The sequence below is a fragment of the Musa acuminata genome, chromosome BXJ1-5, assembly GCF_036884655.1.
Source record: "Musa acuminata AAA Group cultivar baxijiao chromosome BXJ1-5, Cavendish_Baxijiao_AAA, whole genome shotgun sequence".
NCBI lineage: Eukaryota > Viridiplantae > Streptophyta > Magnoliopsida > Zingiberales > Musaceae > Musa > Musa acuminata.
The window spans coordinates 6,622,894-6,647,002 of NC_088331.1; the positions used below are offsets into that span (position 1 = coordinate 6,622,894).

The following is a 24,109-nucleotide window of genomic DNA, read 5'->3' on the forward strand; positions in this document are numbered from 1 at the left end:
ACTTCAAAACTGCAATGCATGTCTAAATCAACATTCCAGATTCAGATTCATAATTGGCATCAATGACACAAATTTCTAGAAATGACTCGAGGATCATTAACGCTCCTTAATTGTGCATGTCACTGGTTAGTCAAAACTAAGAGAACATGAGGAAGTACTTGAAGAAGAATGACAAGGATCTACAATTTATCGAGTCTGTAATCCAGTAAATGGGACATGAAGCCCATCGCATCCTTATTTATCCTGCAGAACGTGATCGCCATCACATGTATGGAGGACAAGAAGAGAAGAGTGAGGAAGGAAGGTAAGGCATCAGCCACCAACAATTCTTGGAAGAGCACGAGTAATGCATTAATTGCTGCTGCTTGCTGGGCGGACCACTTCTTGATTGTTCTCTTGTGACGTTGTTGTCTTCTATTACCTTCGTTCTTTCTTCTTACTTCCTTCTTCCTTCAGAATTGAGCTCATTTTTCTTTACCATCACTACCCCAAAGCTAGATTTGGCATTCGGCTCGTGCCACGAGTTCTCAGATGATACAGGTGAAAGCTATTCGATCATTCTATCCACCGCACAGATTTCAAGACGGAAAGCCAATCTCAGGAACGCAGAATTGAGGAGCAGAAGTCATATCGGAAAGATGATAAAGACTCCCAACAAAGTCTAGAAGATGTATGCATGGATACAGGTGAAAACTACTCAATCATGCCATCTACCACACATTCAAAGATGGCAAGCCGATCTCACTGTTGATGCTATCAAGACACTTTTATTGGATGTTGACTTGTGAACGACCACTGTCTTCTGATACTGGCTGGAGATGGGGGCATTCCAATCCAGTGATGTGTCAGAACGCAGATCTTGTCTGAATGGCCGATGCCACCTATTCTCCTCCATATCCACATGTTCTCCCATGAATCTCCACCAAGTAATCTTTATCACAAAGAGGCAAGCAATTATTGTACTGCCACAGGCCGAAAAGTGGGCATTCACTGATTGCCTTCTCCCCACCCTTCTCCTCCTCTGCTTGAAGAATGGCCTTTCTGCAGCTTTGGATGGGTGCTTTGACGTCCTCAGTTTTGGCCAATCCATTTCAGGATGGTAACTATGTCATCATCCTTAGAACGATCCAACAGTAACAGACTGTATTGTCATCATGCCATTTGTGGCATCATGATCAAACATGATAAGAATGAACCTCTTATACCAGTTTTGTACTTGAACCATTTATTCCTTCAAGTTTATGATTCTGAAACATACTATTGATATATCCAATAAATGAAAAAAAAAAAATAATAATCAACTATTGCATGCGACGAGTCAATGGGTGCATGTAACTTTATATTTACAGATAGAGAGGCTAATTCCATGGCATCAGACGGAAGTGTAGGTTATCATATAAAGATATATTTAACTAAAAATAACATCAATTTCAACATCTGATACTGTGATGTAGTGGTTATCACGTTAGTCTTACACACTAAAGGTCCCCAGTTCGATCCTGGGCTGTATCAGTCGCCTTTCAATTTTGATGGATCGGCCTTATTTTTGTTCTGCACAAATTCTTCGCCTACGGATATTTCTTTTTCTCTTTTTGGTTTTTGCATTTTGGGTGACTACTATCCTTTTTTTTTTTTTTCCTTCTTTTTTGTTTTGGATTTTGACTTTTGAACGTTGAACATCTTTTTTTTCTATTGCATTTGAATTTTGAGGGTCAAGCTTTTTTTTTTTTCCCTTTGTTTAACTTTTGTTTGATTTTGAATTTTCAACGTTGAATTTATTTTTTTTATATTCTTTACATAGATTTATTTTATGTTAATTTTTGTATAATTATGCAAGCATTTTCTTTTCTTTGTAGTTTTGGCTTTACTTTACACTTTCTTTTTTACTTTATGGATTTGACTTTGAGAGAGTCGACATGCTTTCTTTCTAAAATTGTGCTTTTGTGATAGACTTTCTTTTTCTTTCCCCACCTTTCTTTCTTTTTTTACTTTATGCATCGTGAAAGAATCTGTTCCATAATGACATGAACTCATCCATACTTTGGGCTATAAAAGATCATTTAAAAAAAAAAATAACTCATTATCCTCTGCCTGACATTTTCATTGTAATCAAAATTAATCTACAGAAGTATACAACTCACCAGTTTTCCTTCGCACTTCATCCACTGATATACACCATCAGAAGGAAAAAAAAGAAAATTAAAATTATATATTTGTGTGAATTGATTCACGGAATTGTAGTAATAAACAAGCCACATTGTCTCCGTAGTATTCCAACAACCAAGATTTCTCCTCAAATTTCATTTACAATAAAAAGGCGAGCAAAGTAAAAAGAAGCAGCAACAATGGACACATTGCCATAACTCGTTTCTGAGGAATAGAAGAGCAATCAGCTTGAAGGTCAAAGTAGAATACCGGTTTCCGGCACATCTCATTTCTTTAAAACACTGCAAAAAGAAAAGGAATAGTTTACATATTCAGCTGTCATATGTGAAAAAGGAAATTGCATAATATGAGTCCGAGGAACTCTGGTTTGCTTGAAGAAATTCATCAACTATCATATGTTCATATGAGATTTTTGTATCTCCTGATTGAAGGATAATGTCATCTGACCCTTCATAAACTCAGATTCGAGATGATAACCGAGGTAACCCTTAGCCAGGGCAGTGAAACTTACTTGTATAGATAAGCCGCAATGCCGAGAATAACGCACAACAAGATTATGTCAATGCAGAAGTTGCGGCTGGATCTTAACTGAAAAACAAAGCCAGTGAACTCATTAGAGCTGATCTGCGACAGATGCCACACTTTGTGGTTTCAACATACATAATGTCACACCTTGTGGTAAAATTAGAAATATACCTGATTCACAGTCTGCTTAAGTCTGACATTAGTATTCTTCAGGTCTGAAGTAGCCTTGTCCACCTATAGTCCGCGTTTTAAAAGTAACGAGGACAAAACCAAGTTATATTTCACTTCTAAAGAGACAACAATCTTAGGGGAAGCAAATAACCCAACCTTAGTGTCAATTTCATCCATGAGAGGGACTTGCCTGTCCAATTCCTGTAGATTAAAGGAAAATTAGCATCCATAAATTTTGCTCTTTTCACATAATGCCAGAATTCTAAACAACCAAACTAACCTCATTCATATCATGGGCCATGTTTTTCAGTGTCTCAAGACCTTCTGATATAATATTCAAACCTTGATCCTGCAGAAAGATTCCTTGTTAACACATTCTCTCATAAGCAACAATTACTTTGAGGAACAGTCACCGATTATTAGAAAAAAAAAACTACTAGATTTGGTGATCCCACAACTACACAAGAACCTTCGACATCTATGCCAGACAAATTGGTCAACATAACATCAATGGTGAGGACCAAAAGCAAAACGATTCAGGAAGATGTTAATATAATATTGACTATACTGGAAATTAAAAAATATTAGTAATGCAAAATAATTATTAGCATAGCCTAAAAGAAAATGTTCATGAAGTATAAAAGCAGTACACCAAACATCTGGTGAAGCCACTGTGAGAAAACAAAAAGCCCTTGGTAATGTGCCTTGCAACAACATGATTCTTATTTTAAAATACAATATTTTATGATAATTGCCATTCAGTTTATCTAATTTATGATACAGCAACCCTCAATATAAAAAATAAAAACCAAAAGGGACGTACCTGTTTCATCTTGCGCATCTCATATTCTTGCCTAAATTGGCTTGATTCTTCAGTCTGTTGAAAATACTCACTCTCAAACCTTCCATCTGCATTAATCAAATTAATCAAAAAGATAAAAAGAAATATGTATTACAGGAAGAATGGAAATAAGAAATTTAGCAAACTTTAATATTTTATTAAGTGATACATCAAAGGACTAACAAGCCAACAATAAAAACAAATAGTGAGCAACTTATTGTAAAGCAGCATAGTTCTTATTCTAAGATCGATTGGAGAAATTAATCACTACAAACTCCTGTACAATCCACTTGCAAGACACAACCAAACTCATGATACTCATACCTGAAAAACTATCAAGTTCAATAATTACAATGGCAAATCACATTTTCCCTCTTATACACAATATCATTTAGCTAAATTACAGAATCATCTTATGGCTAATCCTTTAACTGAATCCAACTTTAAAAAAACATAGCTATGCTTGTAGAATTTGCAAACAACCCGATTTGCCATGAATTAGACCAGTGATTTAAAAAGGCGCTCGGGCGAAGCGAGGCGAGGCCCGAGCGCCTTGCTTCATTTCCAGGTGGCAGGCTTCAAAGAGGCACCGCTTGGGCGCTCGCCCGAGCTCAGACGCTGGGCGCTTCGGGCGAGCGCATGGGTTAAACCAGGCGACCGAACCAGCGTTTGAGGTCTGGTTCGGTCTCCGGTGCTTTAGTTGGTTCAATCGAACCAACTAAAGCACCGATATCAGCGTGACTTCCCCAACCCTAACCCTGCTCGTTGTTCACGCTACTATCGCCGCTCTCGCTGCCACTCCCACTGTCGCCGCTCCCGCTGCCGCTCCCACTGTCGCCGCTCCCGCTGCTGCTGCTACCGTTGCCACTGTCTCTGCTCGCCACTTCCGCTCCCGCTGCTCGCTGCTCGCTGCAACTGTTGCCACTGTCTCCGCTCGCTGCTTCCGCTCCCGCTCCCGCTGCTTGCAGTTGCTGGTGCCACTATCGTCGCTTGCCGCTCCCGCTATCGCTGCCATTGTCGTCGCTCGCAGCTGTCGCTCCCACTCTTCTCAGTCAACACCCTCGGTCTTCCGACTCTTCCCTTACACTCTTCTCCTCTTTCGATAGTATACTGTTAATAGTATACTGTATACTAGTAATAGTATTTGTATTTATTAGATTAATTTAATAACATATTTTTATTTAAAAATTTAAATAATTATATTTATTAATTATATTATATATTTTTATATTTTAGTGCCTCATTTTGCTCGGGCGAGCACCTGGGCGAGCGCGTAGTGCATCGGGCATTTTGGACCTTAGCGCTTTTTGGCGCCTAACGCTTTTTAAATCACTGAATCAGACGAGTTTCACTCAAAGATTGACTCATAAGTTAACAACTATCTGAAAAAGACTTCCTAACACCATTTTTTTTCCCTTTTGTAACATGTGAGGCATAATAATCACTCAAATTTTATATCACATCCATACATCATGGATATAACTATTCTCAATTTACTTGTAAAAAAGCAGATGTATTATTTGGTCAAGTTGTAAGAGATGGCTACATCAGTGCCTTGAAGTGACATTGACAGATATACAATTTTCTTCATGATTAGTAACAAGAATCTTTCCTGATTTCATGGAGGAACTTCTAGACTGAGGTCTACCAAATTATTTCTCACCTTTATTTCATGTAGCAGACATCTACAAAACAAAAGAAGTACGAAATACCTTGCAACCTACCAAACTTAGACTGTCAGCACTCATGAAAACCTATAAACACTAGAGAAGGAATGGGACAGAGAGTCAACAGACATCCACGAACCTGGCCCAATAATTTCTAAAAAGAGTTCCTTGTTTATATAGAATATTTCTCATAAACAATCAATAAGAATGCATCCAAAATGAGTCAGATAACCTGAAGTTGAGTCAAATCTAATTTCTGTGCGAGAGGCTGTCCAGCTTTCAGTTTGTTTTGATCCATTTGTACTCCCATCTGGAATTGACTGAATTCTGCCTGGCAGAGCAAGTACCAGATCACTTCGTGTTGCAAGTTCTTCTTTCGAGAGCCCTTTTACCTGTAACATATCTACATTAGAAGTACTAAATGCATCATAAAAATAGTATAATTGCTTCAGCTGATTTTATATTGTTACATTTTGATTCATAATAATCTCATGATCAAATAACACACAAGAAACAGAAGATTTTTTAACTATATTTTAAAAAATCCATATATAGTGAATGAGCAAGAACGGTTGAACTTGCAAATACCAGAAACAATAAAAACAGCAACTAATATCAGAATAAATTATCAATAGAAAGAAAATATTTTATGTAGATAAATTCATGTCATAACACCACTTACCTGAAAGAAGAATTATAAACTGCTTTCTATGGTTTTCTTCGTCCAATGATAATAGTAAAAGGTCAATAATTAGAAGTCATGGACTATAAAGCACGGAAGCCTTTATTACCCATGACCAATATTGTGGCTTATCTTTATCTTTCAGGGCAATAGGCGTCCAATCCATTCTCACCTCTAGAGATTTTTTTACAAAACGGGGCTATGTAGGAACTAGTATTGAGAACTTTATATTCTTTGCTTGCTATCCAGAACAATGCCTTCCAATATTTTCCTAATTGGTACAATGCACCCACCGGTTAAAGCACATTGAATCCCTAACTTGGCCTTTCTAGCTGTCACTAGATACTATTGTTTCACAAATATAATATGATAATATAATCAGCATTGAAGCTAAACATGTTTGACTGTTAAATCTAAGGAGAAAGTATAAATAAGCAATTAGAAGTCTAAACAACTCTCAGACCGTCATCAGTCGACTCCAAGGCTCTGACATAGGCCTGGTTCACATAGACACATTCTCTAAGAATAGAGTTAGACAATGTTGTCCTACTAGGACATTAGTGATTGATGTTTCGTGAACAATGATGTACTTTCAACTTACAAGCATTGACCCCATATTCTATCATTTACTTTGTCCAGCACTAAACAACATTTCCTGCAACCACAAAATTCCTCCCAAGGTAATTGAAATTACCACATGAACACTAAGTTCTAGTAACAATCCCTCATCTAATCCAAGACCACTACATCTTTTCTCATTGTTCGTCATGAAGTATTCTGTGGCCTTCCTATTCCTCACATGGTATCTCTACCTCAACAATAAATTGACTCAATTTCATTACTGGTGCAGTATTCTCCTTTGGGACTACTCCCAGTCCAATTTATATCATGTTACATCCTTGAGGAATTCCATCTTCTTTCTAATTTAAAAAATAGTCACATCTCAGTCATCACCCCGGCTGCAGGAACTCCTTTTTCGGATTTTTGATCATATAATCATCAGTATGGAATCAAAAACGTATTATTAAGTGCTCACTTCTTCTAATCTAATAGTGAAAATTACAAGGTACACCAGACTCACCAGCCTACTCTAATTAATCTGTTGCCTCTTCGTCAGCAATAGGGCCTCCCTGCCTTTTTGAATAAGCGGCATGGCAAAAGGACCAAAAGATTGTTTTTTATTTTACTTTGTCAATTTGCAATTGAACAGCAAACTAACACAGATTAAATCATTTAAGACACAGAAAACACCAAAATGCAAACAACTGGCAGACGGAGAATATAGAATCAGAATGCAGCATAATCTAAAAAAGACATTGGATGCGTCAGACGTTCTTGACGGCCAATCTCTGCAGCTTGGGGATCTCCTCCAACAACCGCGCCTTGGTGCGTCGGACCTCGGCATTCAACGCCACAGCCGCCGCCCGATTCTTCTCGCCGGCCGCCATCTCCGCTTTCTGCACCGTCCGACAGCCACGTCAACCGCCGGGCATCGATCAAGCGGCCAAACCTAACAAAACGAAAAAAGCAGAAAGAAGAGCGACCTGGAGGGCCGATTCGATATCGGACTCGACCGAGGCGTAGAGGCGGGCGAAGGCGTCATTGCCGTGGACGTTGTCGGCATTGAGCTTCTCGACGTCGTACCTCTCGTACTTCTTGCAGATCGCGTCGACCCGCGTGAGGATGTCGATCACACTCATCCTCCCTCCTCCTCCTCCTCACAATCGCCTCTCCCTCCCTCTCTCCGCCAAATCTGCCTCGCCTCCGCCCCCCAATTCGAGCAACCGCGATGGCTTCCTTTCGTCGCCAACAATGAGTTATTATCAGCTAACTCAACGAACTATATATATATATATATATATATATATATATATATACACAATTATTTCTTAAAGTTGTACAAACATACAATTATTTCTCTCTTTTTTTATTTTATTACAAAAAATAATAATTATATATATCACACAAAATACAAATATATATTGCACATTTAACCCTACACATATAAGCAAAAGTTTTCCTGTATCTCACTGCATTCGTGATGCAGGTCTTGAAGCCAGTAATGGGCTTTGCCGAGGCTTGAGCCTTATTTGAACTAAATGGACCCTCTCTTTTTGCAACCAAAGTAAAGGACCTAAATCTTGTCTTTAATTATGAGATATTTGTCAGTCATTACAATAAGTCAAACATTGGCCACACACAAACACCCACTAACCTAAGAATCACAAGAAATTGTTAGCAACGTTGTTGATACAGAATTCATGATTAAGATCGGAAAAAAAGCTCCATATTCATAGACAAACAAACTAGAAAGAACAAAGAAGACAAGCCAAAAACCAAGTTGATTCAGACACTTGAGCCCTAATCGTCCTTCCAACTCTCTTCCCATCATGCCTGGCACTTGTATTCTTAGCTCACCATCAGATCTCCTGTTCAAACATCAGGTGGGCAAGCCAGCTTGTAAAGGGTGGGCAAGCAAGAAACACACTGCGTGCCCGTCTCATCAGGAAGTCAACGAAGGTGGACATTTCATGCATCCACGTCATTAGATGAAAAGTCCGAATGTTATCGATCCGAAAACAAAAAACATAAAGGTCAGATTTTTAGGACTTGTATAGTTAGATTCATAAAACTTAGTTCCGAATCATGTTCTGATACAAATAAAGCATCACATCTCTCTTCTGATGCGGGACAAGATTACCATAATTATGATAAATGCAAGACAGCGATGGCGCCCGGTCTTTGTCTTGAATTTTCTGCTGTTTTTGTTGTTTTGCTATGATTGATGGTACTTTGATTACTATGCTTGAACTAAAGATTAAACAAGTCAATCAAAAGATTTTTATAGGCCAAGTTGATGGCAATGTTCAATCTAGACCATGATAGTTAAATAAACTAGCTGGATCTCATCATGGATGGAAATGAAGGGAACGAGAAACAATAGCCATCATGACGTTCTTAGTCTACGTGACGATCTGTGAGGATGACAACCTTCCTCAACAAAGAAAGGGAAAGTGATTTGCTTGGGAAATCCATTAGCTCTTGCCTTTCGATGCGACGTACATGCTCAAATCAGGTGGTCTTGATTATTGTGCTTCGCTAATCGATAACAGAACTTTGATTAGATCACACGATCTTCTTAGCTCTCAAGGAGCGTCTTTTCCTTGAGAAGCTTTGTTTTTGTTTTGTTGGGTGCAGACACTGACATCTTGGATGTCGATGACACCTGCAACCCAATTAGAGCTTGGAAACCTGCAGTCTTCCATCATCCTCAACCTCCAGTTTCATGCGCTTTGTTTTCTGAGACGCAGTCATCGGTTTGCACAAAGAACCCTTCGTTTGACCCGTACACGAGTCATTGTTATATGAAGTTGCAGAGGAAGAAGGCTTCGCCCTCTCGTCGCCCCTTTTTCTTGACGAGTTGTATGCGCGGCACTAAAGAACAGCAACTTGAAATTAGTCTCTTCGCACGGTTTCAAATATGTACGGCTGGATTCAGACACGATGTTCGATGCAGCTCCCTGGCTTCTTCTCACTCGAGCTTGGGCAGTCGCCATGGGAGGGGGGCACGAGGTCAACTCGGTGGATCTTTTCGCCTTCGGATACAGTCTTCGTCTGACCTTGTCTCAGTGTGATTAGCCTTGCATGAAGCGATGTGTGGAGTGCATGGAAATAATGGCAACGGAAATGGGGTTATGGAGGCCAAGGCTGCATGATGGAGGAGCTGCATGAGAAGTCAAAAGGAGGAGGAAAAATAATGGAGGAGAAGGCACATGCAAAGTCTCCATCGCAGCCGTCTGCCAGTCAGATTTTATCTGTTACTCTTGTCGCTGTCCGGGAATCGGACGGCCAAGGATTCCCCTTAGGAGAACCCGAGTTGTGATGGATTGGACAAGAAGGCAAGAGACAGCCAGCTCAGCAGCTTCCCCTTTATACAATAGAGAGAGAGAGAGAGAGAGAGAGAGAGAGAGAGAGAGAGAGGGGACGCAGCGGCGCCTTCAGGTCGTACCTGGTCAATCCTTCCTCCTCCTCTTTATATAGGACACGGCGAGAGCCCCCCGTTTGCGAGCCCCCCGTTTGCCTGCGCCACTTCTTCTTGTTCTTCTTCCTCTGAGTTCTCTCTTTCTTTGTTTCTTCCTTCTGAGGGAGCAGAAGAGGAGAGGAGGGGAGAGGAGAGATGGGGAGAGCTCCGTGCTGCGACAAGGCGAACGTGAAGAGGGGCCCGTGGTCACCGGAGGAAGACGCGACCCTCAAGATCTACATCGAGAAGCATGGAACTGGCGGAAACTGGATCGCTTTGCCCCAGAAAGCAGGTCACTCTTCTTCTCTCCTTCTGCAGCTTCGCAGTTCCAAGTTTTCCTTTCCACGATTCACTCTGAAAAGACAGTAAAAAAAGAAAAGAAGATAACCTCACTCGTTTCCCATGAAGATCCATTTAATATTTTGCTGTGTATATAATACGAAGGAAACAGTATGATTCCTGAAACCGAGAACTTCGATTCCCTGTCGTGCTTTTAATTTCTCTTGAGGAGCCTTTTGTCTGTTCCACTGTTCGAAAGAATAGCCTATTTGGTACGTTAATTATCAGCTTTAGCAGAACCATCAGCTTCCCGCTACTATCACATGCATCGCATACCTGCAGTTGCTGTTTGTGCCTTAAAGTTTGACAGGTTGCCACAGTCTGTGTTACCATCTGATGTCTCGTAATGGAATGCTTATCCCTTACATGCAAAGCTGGATAGGAACCGCAGCCGATCTACCAGTCTCCATGACTCCATAGCCCACGCGTTCTCCCTCGCCTCATGCCATCTCCTCCACACACTGCAGGCCTCAAGCGTTGCGGCAAGAGCTGCAGGTTAAGGTGGCTCAATTACCTCCGGCCGGACATTAAGCATGGGGCCTTCACGGAGGAAGAGGATACCATCATTTGCACTCTTTACAATAGACTTGGAAGCAGGTTTCGAAGCTTTCTTCTGAGATTATGCGTGATGCACTACCAGCTTGATTTGCTAAGCTTTTGTTGTGTTGGTTCGGATTAGGTGGTCTATAATTGCTTCCCAGATGCCTGGAAGAACTGACAATGATGTGAAGAACTACTGGAACACCAAGCTGAAGAAGAAGCTGATGCTAAGGCATGCCAACCTCTCCGTTACCAACCGCATTCTTCATAGCCCGCCGCCGACTTCGCCACCTCCTATCCTTCCTACGGTCAAAACTGAGCTTTTCAGCAACACCGATTTCGATTTCCCAACTGTGCCTCTTCATCCCGACTATGGCATCACCACCGACCAATCCCAGAAGCTGTACTCGGACGTCATGCCGTACGCCCACGCGAACGGGCAGGTGGTGTCCCCATCGGAGGAAGTCTCGGCAACTTCGTCATCCATCACCGTGGAAACCGGCAGCAGCCACAGCTTCTTGAACTGGTGTACCGCCGGAGTTGGTTCCAACGACTTGTTCCTCTCGGCGCTAGGGTTTGGAGGCGCCGGCGACTTCCTCGGGGGCTATGAGTGCCAGGAGAACCTCTGCTTCCCCAACCCGTCCATCATGTGGGCTGCTTCCGAGACCGATGCACAGGGGCTGCACCAAAGTCCCACATACTCATAGCAAAGCCACGCACCACAGGAAGATTTAGCCAGGAAGCATAGTAGAACTGACAAGAACGTAGACTATTAGTTGTTGGAAGTCCGATCGATTGCTTTTTCTTCTCCGTTTGTCCTTGAATTTGGGTGATGGATTGGGTGGTGTACTGGAAAACCTCACTGTAAATGACCATAGAACTTGAGATCTAACTAATGCTAATGAACGGTAATACATCCGTGTCAAGTGTTGGTGATCGTCGTGGCCGATGATGATTAGAATGGGGGTGAGACTTGGTCCAAGCTTCGGTCTTCGGAGCCTGGCAATGGAAAGCAAATGACTGTGGCTATGGTCAGCAAGGGCATGCTTTTTCCCTCCCCTGACCTACTCCTCAGAGGCCACGAAAACTGCATGGGTGGTGGAATGGCAGTTTCAAAGCTGAGGTAAAGAAAGTTAAGGTAGCCATCAGGCCTTTTCATACTGCCTTTTTCCTCCCCATGGCATGGCCACTCGCTATTTTGTTCAGCCAATGCTTAGATAGGTCCTAAAACGTGTACTTTTTTGTTCATCATATAAAAATACTGGGGGTCTTCTTCTCTCTTTCATGGACTGTGAGCTTCTGAAGATGACAGTCTCAGCTTCTGCGAAGGTTCAGTCATGCTTGTCGCGGCCCTCCATGTCTCTGAGCTAGTCCCTTTGTTAGCTTAGTCACTGGTGTCAACAGATTAAAGAGGCAAGTTAAGTGACTCGACTCTTCAGATGTCACCGTTCATTTGCTGGATGCTATAAAAGCACTTGACAATCCATTGTATTAGCAGAGCAGGACTCTGTCCACCACTGTACGCAATTTTAGATCGAGACAATAATGTATTCCACAGGTTTTTGTGACTAGATAGCATTTGAGATGCCATGCCATGCTGATGTGGTACCTGTAATCTTCTTAAAATAAGATTATATGAAACTTGCAGTCTGCACTCGGAACATGTTCAAACAAGGTGACAGAATGACGAAGAGTTTCTTTATGTAGGCATTCCTAGTCAGATCAGCAACCATGATTCATGAATGTTGATTATGCATGTCACAGCCAGTAGCACTGATTTGGAAGTTGCTTGTTTTCTTTACGGTTTGGCACTTGCTGTCAGTCCTCAAGGCAATCTAATTTGTTTTCCTGGGGAAGTGTCTTATTAGTCTCTAGTTCTCTTGTGTAGGAACAGAGTCCATATCTCATTCCCAAGTGTTGGGATTGTTGCTTCCTGTCAAGAGAATTGTTTCTGCTCCTGATTCTGAAGTGCCTGTGTACGCCATGTTTCGATTGCTCAAGTATATTGCTAAGAACAAAACCCTCTGTTCCACTCTGCAGAATTTCTGCACCACAATTATCTAATAGATTTCAGCTAAATTTAGCTAGCAGACACAGGAATAATTGCAGGATTTAATGACAGAAAGAGAGCTATTTTAAGAGAGAATATGGATTGCATTTGTTGCTTGTGCTCATGCTAAACAACCTGGATGAGTCTTATGGCCTTCTCAGACTTCTGGTTGTCATGCATAAAGGATGAACACCCACCAGGATAATGTAGAGTTGGACTCCAATTGTACAAGGTTGCAGGCAAACAGGACAAATAAGTTCTATATTGCTTCTTGCTTTATCTCCATTAGTGTGAGGAAGTTGTGGTTATAGATATTGTACTTCCTTGTAGATGTTGCAGATGTTGAACAGTCAAGTTCATGGACAAGTGAGCTGCCAGATAAGACATCCAATTCATGGAAGCTAGTTCTGCAAAGTCAAAACACTCAATTGCATGGATGTACAAACATTTGTCTTCCAAGCATGGAATCTTAAGCATTAGAGAAGTAGGAGAACACACCATTAAGAACCACCATCTCACCAATTAATAGAACAAGTCCACTACTGCTTGAATACATTTCCTTACTTGGCCTGGTCAATTCCTGATGTATATATCCCAAGCAGGTTCAAACAGGACTTCCATTTCTCCTGGGAATTTTAGAAACCTTGCCAATAAAATAATCTTAATCCTAATTACCAACTTGGTTATTTCCTCTCCTTAGTGCAGCCTAGTTTCAGATTCCACTGGTGAAGTGTCTCATTGCATTTGTCTATTCTGAGGTCCACTTTGACAGATTAAACACTTCAACCATATTAGACACATTCTTTGTCTATATCCTCATGGCAGCAGTAGTAGCCAATATTCCTTGGAACATGTCAAGCAAGATATTAGCTCTAGCATTGGCCTGTGCTTGCCTTCTTCTAAAAGAAATAGTTGACAAAGTCAACCTAGCTTTTTCAAATGAAACAAGGCACCAAGAACTGCTAGATATGACTAGTAGCACTTAGAAATTAAAATATTCCACTTGTATGCTGGAAGTCAAAGGAGTGACTTTTGTGTGATCTTATCCATCCAGAGAGTTACAGGTCCATGGAATGATCACCATTAGAAAAGCTATTACTCACAATCATTGGGTGCAGGATTTGCTAATTCATTGAGTGTTCCACATAATAATTGTTAGCACCTTTCATCAGAAAAGCTATTACTTACAACCATGATGAGATGAGTGTTCCACAAAAATTGATGGCTTGTCCCCTCTAGGAGTAATCTTACAAATCACTGGATTCAGGGGTTCTCCTTTGCTTCCACTGCAAGGTTCTTCTAGCATTGTCTTCTTATCTTGGTTATTTTAGTTGAAAGACCAAGCTTGTTTTAGGGGGCAAGTCAATGGCCATTGACTTGAGAAACATGTGTTTAGAATCCCTGTTTCAATCCCTCCAATCCTAGTTTTGCATGTCATTATTATTCTAAGTTAGGTACTGTTCTGCTGCTTTTAATAGCCGGGCTTCAGTTTTCTTCTCACTTTGTCCTCCTAAGAGAAAGAAGAACATCAAGTCAACAAGAGCTGTAGCTATTAGGCATCCATTTCAACCTTCCAAAGTATCAAAATAAAATTGAAAGAACAGCGTAGTTCTAACAGTTCATTTTGTTTAATGCAGAGGGATGACAATTTTCTAGACCATCGGACAACAAGTCAACTATGTGCGCCCAAAAGCAAGACTTTGAGATGATCAAAGCACAAATTTGTTAGTCTATGCCTATCCTTATCTTGAATCAAATAACCTTAAAGTTTGAAATGAAACAAGAATCTGTAATTGATAATGATGTACAGATACAGTGAAACTTGGTCATTATTAAGATTATGATAAAGACAATCGAGAAGAATCCCCATCAAAACAAAAGGAAGAAGGCTTGCCTTTGTAATGGAGAAGACTTATGAACGACATCCAAATAGGTTTGACATCAAAACTATGTAGAATTAAATGATTGATTGACCTAAGTTTACCACAGAGAACAAAGCCAGAACTGCTAGATTCAATTTCGATTGCCTTTGACTAGGTTTGTGTGTGTGTGTGTGTGTGTGTGTGGGTAAACACAGAAAGCCCACCCGAAGCTTTTAGGCCTTCTCATCTTGGATTAATATGGGGCCGGCTTCGTGTAGGTTGCGGATGTGAATCCAGATGGGTGGATCCGAATCCAATAATCCGCATCTGATGCAGTACCGGATCCGATGAGAAAAGAACTAAACCCGTTTTCTGGCGCCCGATTGAGTCGTCCACGCGCGTGAACATGGAACGTTACGGATACCTCGCGTACAGCTGAGACACCCGTGAGTTATTTCAGGGGCGATGTCACCTGACGAGTTGGCAATGCGGGTCCCACCTCAGAGGCAGGTGGAGAGACCACGTCGCCGACGACACTTCTCAGGGTCGTTGCCTCCACCTAACGAACCCATATGGTGGAAAGGTCAACGACGACCGCCTCATCTCCGATGAAGACATATGCGCGGCCCTACACACGGCGTTCCATCTTCCTCCGTCGATCGAATCCCTCGTTCGCTGCAATTGCCATTGGCGTCTTCTTCCTCTCTTCTACCGCGGAACTCTGAACAACTTAGGTTTCCATGCTATAGAGAAGATTTAGAATTATATTCGTGTACATTAGAATTAGAATTGATTTGGTGTATGTCGCCGCATATGAACAAAACAAATACAATAGCAATAACAATCACGATGTTATTGATTTGGTATGTATCGTTCTTTCTCCTTTTGATGCCCTTCAACGGGGAGATTGAGGATTCTGCAAGGGAATTGAAGGTGGCCTGCTACTGCTGCTGCTTCTTGACATCAACGAAGCACAGGAAGCAACCCTGGGAGCCTTCTTTGGCTGCTTCTGGCTTGCATCCATTCCTCCTGCATAGCTCCTGCACGTCTTCATCTTCCTTGCGTAGGGGGTCTCCTTCTTGGGAAGGTCCTCTATGCTGCTAACCGCAGCAAGCGATGTGTAGGATTGCGACTTCCCTTGATAGTATTTGGACAGCCCTCTCCTGAAACAATAGCATCCAGTTGAATGATCAAGTTGAGCTCTACGTTCGAGCCTTAATGGCCAGTTCAAAAGATGCTCACTTGATGGGTAGATGCTCCATGAGAGAAGACATCTCACGCAGAGATCCATCTGAAGCCGGCTTGGACGATGGCGAGGATGAAGCCGGAGGCGAACGAGTCACATCTTGCGTGAAATCATCGTCGTCGGAGTTGCTCGAATAGGAGTCGGATTCGAACAGCTCTTCGTCGTCGTCCTCCTCCTGATGGTACCTTCTTTGCCTGAGACCTTCCCCCATGACTGCACTTTGTCGAGGAGGAGCTATTCTCTTTGTGGTTTTATATATCACGAGCCACTGTGCATTAATATGTGGATGGAATCAGTAGTGGAAACAACAAGGCTTTTTGATGTGTTTCAGAATTCCTTCCACACCATCTACGTTCGTTGCGTGGGTTGTAATGGATAAGCTCGTTCTTCGGGTAGGAATCATCCATATCCCTTCTCTCATCAGTCGGTGGAATCGGTGGGCCACCATGAGATCAATCGGGGACCCGAAAGGAGATTTGGGTCAACAACAAGTGTGATATGAGGGACCAACCTCGTGTTTATCCATACGATGGATGGTTCAGCCGACGCGGTTCGACCCGGTCCGACTCGGCACGCCGACGCGGTTCGTCGTCTTCAAGTTTGTTACTAATGCTTTTGCTACCTACCATTCCGTAGACGCCCACAGTTTACCCATTTATTTTTGCGCACGAAATAAATAATTCAAAGCTGTTGGGAAATGATAATATAATATATTTATTTATTTCCATCCTTATCCACACGGATGACAGGCATGAAGAATGTTAGTTGGAGGGGTTCGGCCGCCCCAACCCATATCGGCTGCCACGCTTGATTTCTTTTCCTTTTAGCCGTCGAAATAAATTGCGATTGACCTGTGGACGATTACAAATACGTTGATGCCGGAATAGATTAATTAGATTGGGTATCTCAACAATTCGTCTTTGTATTTAATGAGAGTGTATACTGTTTTTGATAATTTTATTTTAAGAAAAAGAAAAGAGGAAAATTATATGGCATGCATGGGTCCATCAAGACCGTCGGATTCGAGGTCTTGGGTTAGGGCTGATTGGTTATTTTTTGCAGATCGGTGGGCAGAAAAGGGCGGGCCTCGCGGCATTAGTAGAGGCGGACTCGAAGGGCACGTATTCAATCGAGTTGAGTGGGTGGTGGGGTGACGCTTCAGATCCGCTCTCCCCTCCGCTCCACTCGTCTCCCGCCCTCCAAAACCAAATTTAAAGCGGGAGGCGTGCTGGAGAAGCAACGAAACGAAAGGGGAAGAAGAAGAGTGAGAGGATGTCGTGGCAAACGTACGTCGACGAGCACTTGATGTGCGAGATCGAGGGCCACCATCTGACGGCGGCGGCGATCATCGGGCACGACGGCAGCGTCTGGGCGCAGAGCGCGTCCTTTCCTAAGGTTTAGGCCCCGATTTCCCTCTATCTTGGATCTTTCAGCGCTTTGATCTTGTTCAAGTCGTAGAGGCATTTGGATCTGATGATCTTGATGTGCGGAGGAGGTCCGATGGTTGGATCGGTTCATGAATGTCCGAGGGGAGATCGATCGACTTGTTGCATGGTTGTTTTAGATGGTGTCTGTTGGATGACGACGCGGCAGGATCTGGTTTCGATCGGCCATTTCAGGTTCTGAAGGTTAATTGGATTTGGATAGTCCGAAATTGGGAAATGCCCTATCATTGTTGCTCGTTCTATCTTATAGATTTCTATGCTTTGATTTAGATTTTAATTTCTTACTTGATGTTTACAAAATTCTTGTAAACCTAGTAAATTGCCATCAGATCTATGCTTGTATACCATGTAGGTGATGCTTGTTCCTAATGCTCTATACATGCTGCTCTCTCTTATTATCTTCATTTAATTCCCCTTCATAGGAAAAAAAATTATTTCTCTCGTTTCTTGCTAAACATGCATGTTAGTGCTTGAAATGTTTTCCTCTTCACATTGTTTCTCTTTCATTCTATATAGTGATGTTCCTATTTATTGCCATGTTTTAGTTTAAGCCTGAGGAGTTCACCAATATAATGAATGATTTCAATGAACCTGGAACTCTTGCTCCTGTTGGCTTATTTATTGGATCCACAAAGTACATGGTCATTCAAGGAGAGCCTGGAGCTGTCATTCGTGGAAAGAAGGTGATTGTGTTCTTTCTCATTACTATATATATATATATATATATATATATATATATATATATATATATATATATATATATATATATATATATATATATATATATATATATATATATATATATATATATATATATATATATATATGTAGTTCATATCAAATATTTTCTTGACTTCTTCTGAGGATAATGATATTTCTGGAAGTTTAATATGTACAGTATATCAGTTTTTAGCAAATAAATTTGTGCATTCTTCTTGGTGATTCCATGTCTGCAATTAAATGCTAGTTGAAGTAATTCTTCTTGGTGTTGAAATACATATTTTGTAGAAGTATTATGTTATAGTTCATGCATATTAGACATTGATAATGCAAGGTCTATGATGCCAATTATGAATGTTTATCACTACCGTTGGTAGTAGTAGCATCCCAAGAGGGCCGAGATTATATTCCATGTTGTAAATTGTAAAAAAAAATCATTATAAATAATATACTTACGAGATAAGAAATGCTATTTCTGAAAAGATTGCAAAGCTTTTCATGGGAAACATTGTTTGTGCTGATTTTGTCGGTGCCATTCCAATAAGCCTTCAGATTAACTTGAAAAAATGTGTTGCATGACAGGGATCGGGAGGCATCACCATCAAGAAGACTGGCCAAGCATTGATCGTCGGCTTGTATGATGAGCCAATGACTCCAGGCCAGTGCAACATGGTCGTGGAAAGGTTGGGTGACTACCTCCTCGATCAGGGCATGTAGTTCATCAAATTGGCACTTGCTTCCTCAAATATTTTTCATACAAATGGAAATGTGAATTTTTTTGTTTCACTTCATTTCAGCCGTATCGAGAATTTTACCATAGCCTAATAATTTGTTGGTGAATGGACAGGATTATTGTAATCCATTTCGAGTGGTTTATTGTTTTATCCACAACCTTTTTCTCCCCTGTTTTGCATGTTACTTTGGGTATCTTTTATTTCGGTGTTTGACAAGGGTTCATGATATATGTATGCTCTTTTCAATTGACTATTAAGTGATCTGATGCATGATGATTTATGATAGTGAGTTAGGTAATGCGGCACCAAGGTGCCTTGATGCAGATGATGCTGTTTTGCAGCGATGAGGTGATCCCTTTAGTTATTGATGTGGGGAAAATAACTTGTGCCAAATTTTTGAAGAGCTGAGAAATATGGATATTTTTATACATAAAATATTAGTTTGATGGTGATTGACGAAAGATTCAAATTTTCATTCTTTACTGAACTATCACATTATTTCAGCCAATACATCATAATTAATCAAAATGATAAAATATTTATCCTGATGAAGAATATTCTTGTTACATTTTTTATATTATAAAAAATGTCTCCTCAAACAATAAACAAGGTTTGGAACCTGGGGAGCCTTTTGATTCTCCAAGTCCTCTTAGTCCAACTTGGGATTGGTGGATCCTCGTTAACTTAGATATTCTTATGTGGTGCTTATTTAAGGTTTGTTGCTATCAATTTATGTGACTCAATTTGAGAAAGATGCCTGGATTTAGCATATAATTTACTGCTTATTAGGTTTCAGGTTCTCGAGTGGGATAAGATTGCATACACAGTGTATAATCTTGCATGGACTCTACTATAGCTTGTAGATAAGGTACAGAAGATGATATATAAAAATATTGAGCACCACTTTATCGTGGAAGTTGATAATTTAGGTGGAAGCTAAGGCCCACAATGGGCAAATGATGGAGATATTGCAGATCAGCAATGAGTACTTGGTGTCATTGAAAGAAAACAATATCGAAAAGCTGAGCTTATGTTTGTCATGGAATCCTAAGTTAGCCTTTAGGAGCTAAGGCCTGCAATATGCAGTTACTTACTGGAGATAGTTCTCATAATTAGTAATGAACTATTTATATCATTTAAAGTTGCTTACACCAAAAAGAAAAACTTATTTTCTTGATGGTAACCTAATTTAGCCCTGCTACCTGCTACGTTAGTTAGCTGGGGAAGAAAAAAAACATAACCGATTATGTGTGATGGGGGATAAATTTACCCCTAATTCTCTATAGGTATTGTATTCTATACCTATAAGTTTATAGACTAATATGAGTTTGTGATGAGTGACATACGAGAAACATCGACAAATTATTGAAGTAGGAGAATCAAAGATCGGACTGGAGAGCATTAGGTTATAAATTGGACGTCGAGGATGGACTTTGTACCATGAGTTCGAGCATCGGGCTGAAAGGATTGGATATTACGTTAAAAAGATTGGATGTTGTGGGAGATCGACATACCGATAGATCAAGCAATACGTCGAGAGAAAGGACGATACGCTGGAGGTTTGGACAAAGTACCAAATGAACAGATGATATGCTGGACACGTTTTGAAGGCTTCAATGATTATAGCTAAAGTGGTTAAGTCTTGATTGAAGTCATTGGGAGTCCAATTAATTTGGTTTTGAGTTGTAACCATGTCAACTTAATTAGGAGTCCATTAGGCCTAAACCAGGCCCGAATTGAGCTTGTTGGAAGGCTAATACAGTAACTTGAGTTGGCTCAGGCGATGGTATCGCTTGAGAGCCGAAAAGCACGGGTTATGCTTTTTCAGGAAGTCCACCGATGGTACCGCCAGGGCCTAGATTCTATGGCTCTATTCGATGGTAGTACCGTCCGACACCGGTGGTAATACCGCTAGTGCCCCAAAAACTCGGGGACTTAAATTTTTTACTTTATTTTTAAAATCATTTGAGGTCTATAAATATCTCACTCATGCTTGCTTGATGCAAGAGGTGAAAAAGAAGAGAGAAGAATGAAATCTTATGAATTAAAGTATGTAAACTCTCTTAAAAAATATTTGAGTCTCTTCCTCATTGAGTGTAGAAGTTATATTAAGGAGGTGTGAAGTCTTGTGTAAAAGAGAGGTGTAAATGTTCACTCCTAAACTTGTTAAAAGGTGAAGAGATGTATAATGGTTCTTCCTAAACTTGTGAAAAGAAGAAAAGTTTTTTTAATAAGGGTAGTTGATCTTTACTCATTGAAAAGAAGATCAGTAGTAAAAGCTGGTGGCGTTGAGGGAAGAGGAATTATGAGTGGACATAGGTTGGGACAATCGAACCACTATAAATATTTTTGCATCCTTCTTGTTTTGCCTTATCATTACTTGTTGATTTACTTATTCACTACTCTTACTCACCTCACATTTTCAGTTAAACACACTTCTGATACAGGTTTTATTGATCAAAATTTTTAAATCGAAACTTTATTTTGATAACACTAATTCAACCCTCACCCCCCGTTAGTGCCTTTTACAATCCTAATAGTTGAATCTAGATGAGGTGGCGGTCACTCAACGATAATGGTAGACCTGAGAGAAAATATTTTGACTATATAACAAGATATTCCTCTGGTCCTGACCCACTATCAAAGATTAGTGATTGTTCACTCATTTTCTCACTGCGGCCCTAACTTGAGTGTTGAAGTGACCTGTTTGGGTGCCCACTTGACCCTGGTCTTCCTATAGATTAGTCATCAGACATGTAGATAAGTTCTAAATCCCCCTCTTTGAACATTTTCAAACCCCTAAATGTGTAGCCTAAGATTGAGTCAAGCTGATAGAGATATCATCGATATTTCAAACCATCATTTTGGCATTAGAAGAAGGGCTCCATATCATAGTAGTGTCACTGACTCGTATAACGAGTACTCAAGTTATGGTGCACCATTTTCGACTCATAATATATTCACCTAGGGGGTCAACAATCAACCTTTCCATCTCTCGATGTTGCCACCACCACCCATATGCCCATGCAATATTGACATATGTTCAATGACCCTGGTCTCTCTCCTCCGATGACAACTTTGACTCATATGTTAGTGCCAATCGAGGTCTTCATGAACCTCGCTTAATAGGTTCAAATGCTAATGGGGATGATATAGTTGGTTGTGCCCTTACTCCCACAATTGGCTTAGTCGACATCCAATGACACCACAGATCTTAGCCAAGCTCCATCAACCCATGGACACCTTGATCGAAGGAGTCTTGAGATCTCCAATGGTTGAGTTTAGTATGTCGTGATAGCCCCCGAATCAAAGCCTCAGTCAGTAGATTCAGAATACACCCTTCTAGTGTAGCTCCGATAGATGAACCGATATATGGAGAATATGCCTTGCAAGTTTCACATGGCGAAGGCAGGGAGTTTAGCTAGCCTCACCTAGGTCAAATCTCTCATCGCTCGACACATACAAGAGGAGCTCGTCTCCTTAGGCTACGAACTCCCTAATCTAGAAGCGTTTAATGGGGACGTTGACCTAACAGAGCACGTGGTAGCCTTCCACACATAAATAGTTCTCTATGGTACATCCGATGCTTTGATGTGTCGAACTTTCCCTACGATCTTAAGGGGGACGACTCGACATTGATATGCCAAGTTGAGGCCTCTTTCTGTTGACTCCTCTGCCCAACTCATCTAGGAGTTTGCAAAGCACTTGGCGGGCAACATTCACCCACAACGCTCAATAACTACCCTCCTAGGCATGTCGAGGGGTTTGTGCAGAGGAACATCATACTCAGTTCACTATCCCGAGGGCAATCATCATTGACAATAGATACAATTCAACAATCACTAGTTGAAGGCCCTCTATCGGTCCTTCAACTTTCGACTGCGATTCAATTTAGTAGTTTATCTGTAGACTAACAGCTGGTCAAGGTGACAAATCGAGCCATACTTGAGAGATTGAAGAGGCGGGTGGCTGATGCCAACGACACTTGGCTTGAAGAGCTGCCTAGCATCTTGTAGGCTTCTCAAATCACTCTAAAGACTAGGACGGAAGAGTCGCTGTTCAGTCTAGCCTTCAGACTAAGGTGGTCCTCCCCCCTGAGATGGTCTTCCTGATCTCCTGAGTTGAGAGTTACATTGAGTAATCCTCTGAGGAGGGACTTCATGCGATACTGGGTCTCATTGATAAAATCAAAACCAAGACGCACTTGAAGATGCTCAACTACAAGAAGGTTATAGTCTGACTCTACAACATGGGCATACGAACATGGGGAATCAACCTAGTCGATCTACTTCTATGGATGGTCAAAGTAAGTGACCTGACTCATTCTTAGGAAAAGTTGGCACTAAACTGGGAGGGAACCTACTAAATTATTGAAGCTATTCTAAATAGAATCTACTATTTTAGAATAATGGACCGGAAGTCACTACCAAGGACCTAACACATATCCAACCTCACAAAGTTCTACCCTCGACTCAAGAAGCCATGACAAAGAAGGCATACTGATCCATGACTTGTAAACATTTTTTAAAATTTATAATGATTCATTCGAAAATTTAATTTTGAGAAGTTCTTACATTATACAATTTAGGTATCTAATTCCCAAAGTTATCCGACCCAAGAAAAAGTAAAAAGAGGGAGGGAGCATATCAATTGGTTGAGGGAGCGGGAGAGCTATCCGAAGGGTCATCGCCACCTAAAGAGATCAAAATTGGAGCGCTCAAGGTGCCAGCTTTGAGAGGAGACTCAAAGCTATCGTCAAAGGGAACCTCCAACTGCATCGATAGGTCTTTGTTGACCTCCTGATCGCAGAAGGGGTTCTCCTCCACCTCGAGCCCCAAATGTGCAGCCTTGAGGTGGGCCAAAGCCAGGAGGATTCCCTTGAGCACTACAGGCCCTTTTTGAAGTCAACCAAGCACTTATAGCTCTCAATCACTTTGGCTTCCCTCTTTAGTAGCAAGGGTGCCTCGACCATGAGTTGCTCTGTTAGGTTAACAACTTGATAGTTGCGCTCGTCGATCTATTGATCCTTCTCCTCAAGCTACCCCTTGAGATCCTAGATAATCACTAGATCTTAAAGCAACCCATCCTTTGTGGACTAAA

At 41.1% G+C, this 24,109-nt stretch overlaps 4 protein-coding genes and 1 non-coding gene across 5 annotated transcripts; 3 read left to right on the forward strand and 2 right to left on the reverse strand.

Annotated features, from left to right (window-relative positions):
* The first annotated feature begins 1,439 nt into the window (after positions 1–1,439).
* TRNAV-UAC (transfer RNA valine (anticodon UAC)) lies at positions 1,440–1,512 on the forward strand. Its single transcript has one exon. It is a non-coding gene; the product is annotated as a tRNA-Val (tRNA).
* A 673-nt stretch (positions 1,513–2,185) lies between these two features.
* LOC135673392 (syntaxin-71-like) lies at positions 2,186–7,866 on the reverse strand. The gene is made up of 9 exons (XM_065182334.1): positions 7,597–7,866; positions 7,384–7,509; positions 5,603–5,762; positions 3,686–3,771; positions 3,143–3,211; positions 3,019–3,063; positions 2,863–2,925; positions 2,678–2,754; positions 2,186–2,447 (listed from the first exon to the last, which is right to left on the reverse strand). Exons 1-9 carry the CDS (start codon positions 7,750–7,752, stop codon positions 2,432–2,434), a joined length of 798 nt encoding a protein of 265 aa, XP_065038406.1. The 5' UTR covers positions 7,753–7,866; the 3' UTR covers positions 2,186–2,431.
* Positions 7,867–10,127: 2,261 nt separating this feature from the next.
* Positions 10,128–12,237, forward strand: LOC103984740 (transcription factor MYB8). Its single transcript, XM_009402300.3, has 3 exons — positions 10,128–10,365; positions 10,880–11,009; positions 11,092–12,237. The coding sequence occupies exons 1-3, from the start codon at positions 10,230–10,232 to the stop codon at positions 11,657–11,659; spliced, it is 834 nt and encodes a 277-aa protein (XP_009400575.2). The 5' UTR covers positions 10,128–10,229; the 3' UTR covers positions 11,660–12,237.
* Positions 12,238–15,619: 3,382 nt separating this feature from the next.
* Positions 15,620–16,452, reverse strand: LOC103984739 (protein OXIDATIVE STRESS 3). The gene is made up of 2 exons (XM_009402299.3): positions 16,107–16,452; positions 15,620–16,027 (listed from the first exon to the last, which is right to left on the reverse strand). The coding sequence occupies exons 1-2, from the start codon at positions 16,319–16,321 to the stop codon at positions 15,760–15,762; spliced, it is 483 nt and encodes a 160-aa protein (XP_009400574.2). The 5' UTR covers positions 16,322–16,452; the 3' UTR covers positions 15,620–15,759.
* Positions 16,453–17,254: 802 nt separating this feature from the next.
* On the forward strand, positions 17,255–19,179 carry LOC135673393 (profilin-A). Its single transcript, XM_065182335.1, has 3 exons — positions 17,255–17,505; positions 18,101–18,238; positions 18,858–19,179. The coding sequence occupies exons 1-3, from the start codon at positions 17,383–17,385 to the stop codon at positions 18,990–18,992; spliced, it is 396 nt and encodes a 131-aa protein (XP_065038407.1). The 5' UTR covers positions 17,255–17,382; the 3' UTR covers positions 18,993–19,179.
* The last annotated feature ends 4,930 nt before the right edge of the window (positions 19,180–24,109 follow it).

Bases quoted from the DNA above. Each gene is read 5' to 3' on its own strand.
- LOC135673392 (XM_065182334.1), bottom strand. From the start codon at position 7,752: ATGAGTGTGATCGACATCCTCACGCGGGTCGACGCGATCTGCAAGAAG. The intron at 7,510-7,596 runs GTCGCTCTTCTT...CGGACGGTGCAG, and splicing joins ATATCGAATCGGCCCTCCAG to AAAGCGGAGATGGCGGCCGG. The intron at 3,212-3,685 runs GTACGTCCCTTT...ATCTTTCTGCAG, and splicing joins AGATGCGCAAGATGAAACAG to GATCAAGGTTTGAATATTAT.
- LOC103984740 (XM_009402300.3), top strand. From the start codon at position 10,230: ATGGGGAGAGCTCCGTGCTGCGACAAGGCGAACGTGAAGAGGGGCCCG. The intron at 10,366-10,879 runs GTCACTCTTCTT...CACACACTGCAG, and splicing joins CGCTTTGCCCCAGAAAGCAG to GCCTCAAGCGTTGCGGCAAG. The intron at 11,010-11,091 runs GTTTCGAAGCTT...GGTTCGGATTAG, and splicing joins TACAATAGACTTGGAAGCAG to GTGGTCTATAATTGCTTCCC.
- LOC135673393 (XM_065182335.1), top strand. From the start codon at position 17,383: ATGTCGTGGCAAACGTACGTCGACGAGCACTTGATGTGCGAGATCGAG. The intron at 17,506-18,100 runs GTTTAGGCCCCG...GCCATGTTTTAG, and splicing joins AGAGCGCGTCCTTTCCTAAG to TTTAAGCCTGAGGAGTTCAC. The intron at 18,239-18,857 runs GTGATTGTGTTC...GTTGCATGACAG, and splicing joins CTGTCATTCGTGGAAAGAAG to GGATCGGGAGGCATCACCAT.
- LOC103984739 (XM_009402299.3), bottom strand. From the start codon at position 16,321: ATGGGGGAAGGTCTCAGGCAAAGAAGGTACCATCAGGAGGAGGACGAC. The intron at 16,028-16,106 runs GTGAGCATCTTT...CTATTGTTTCAG, and splicing joins ATGGAGCATCTACCCATCAA to GAGAGGGCTGTCCAAATACT.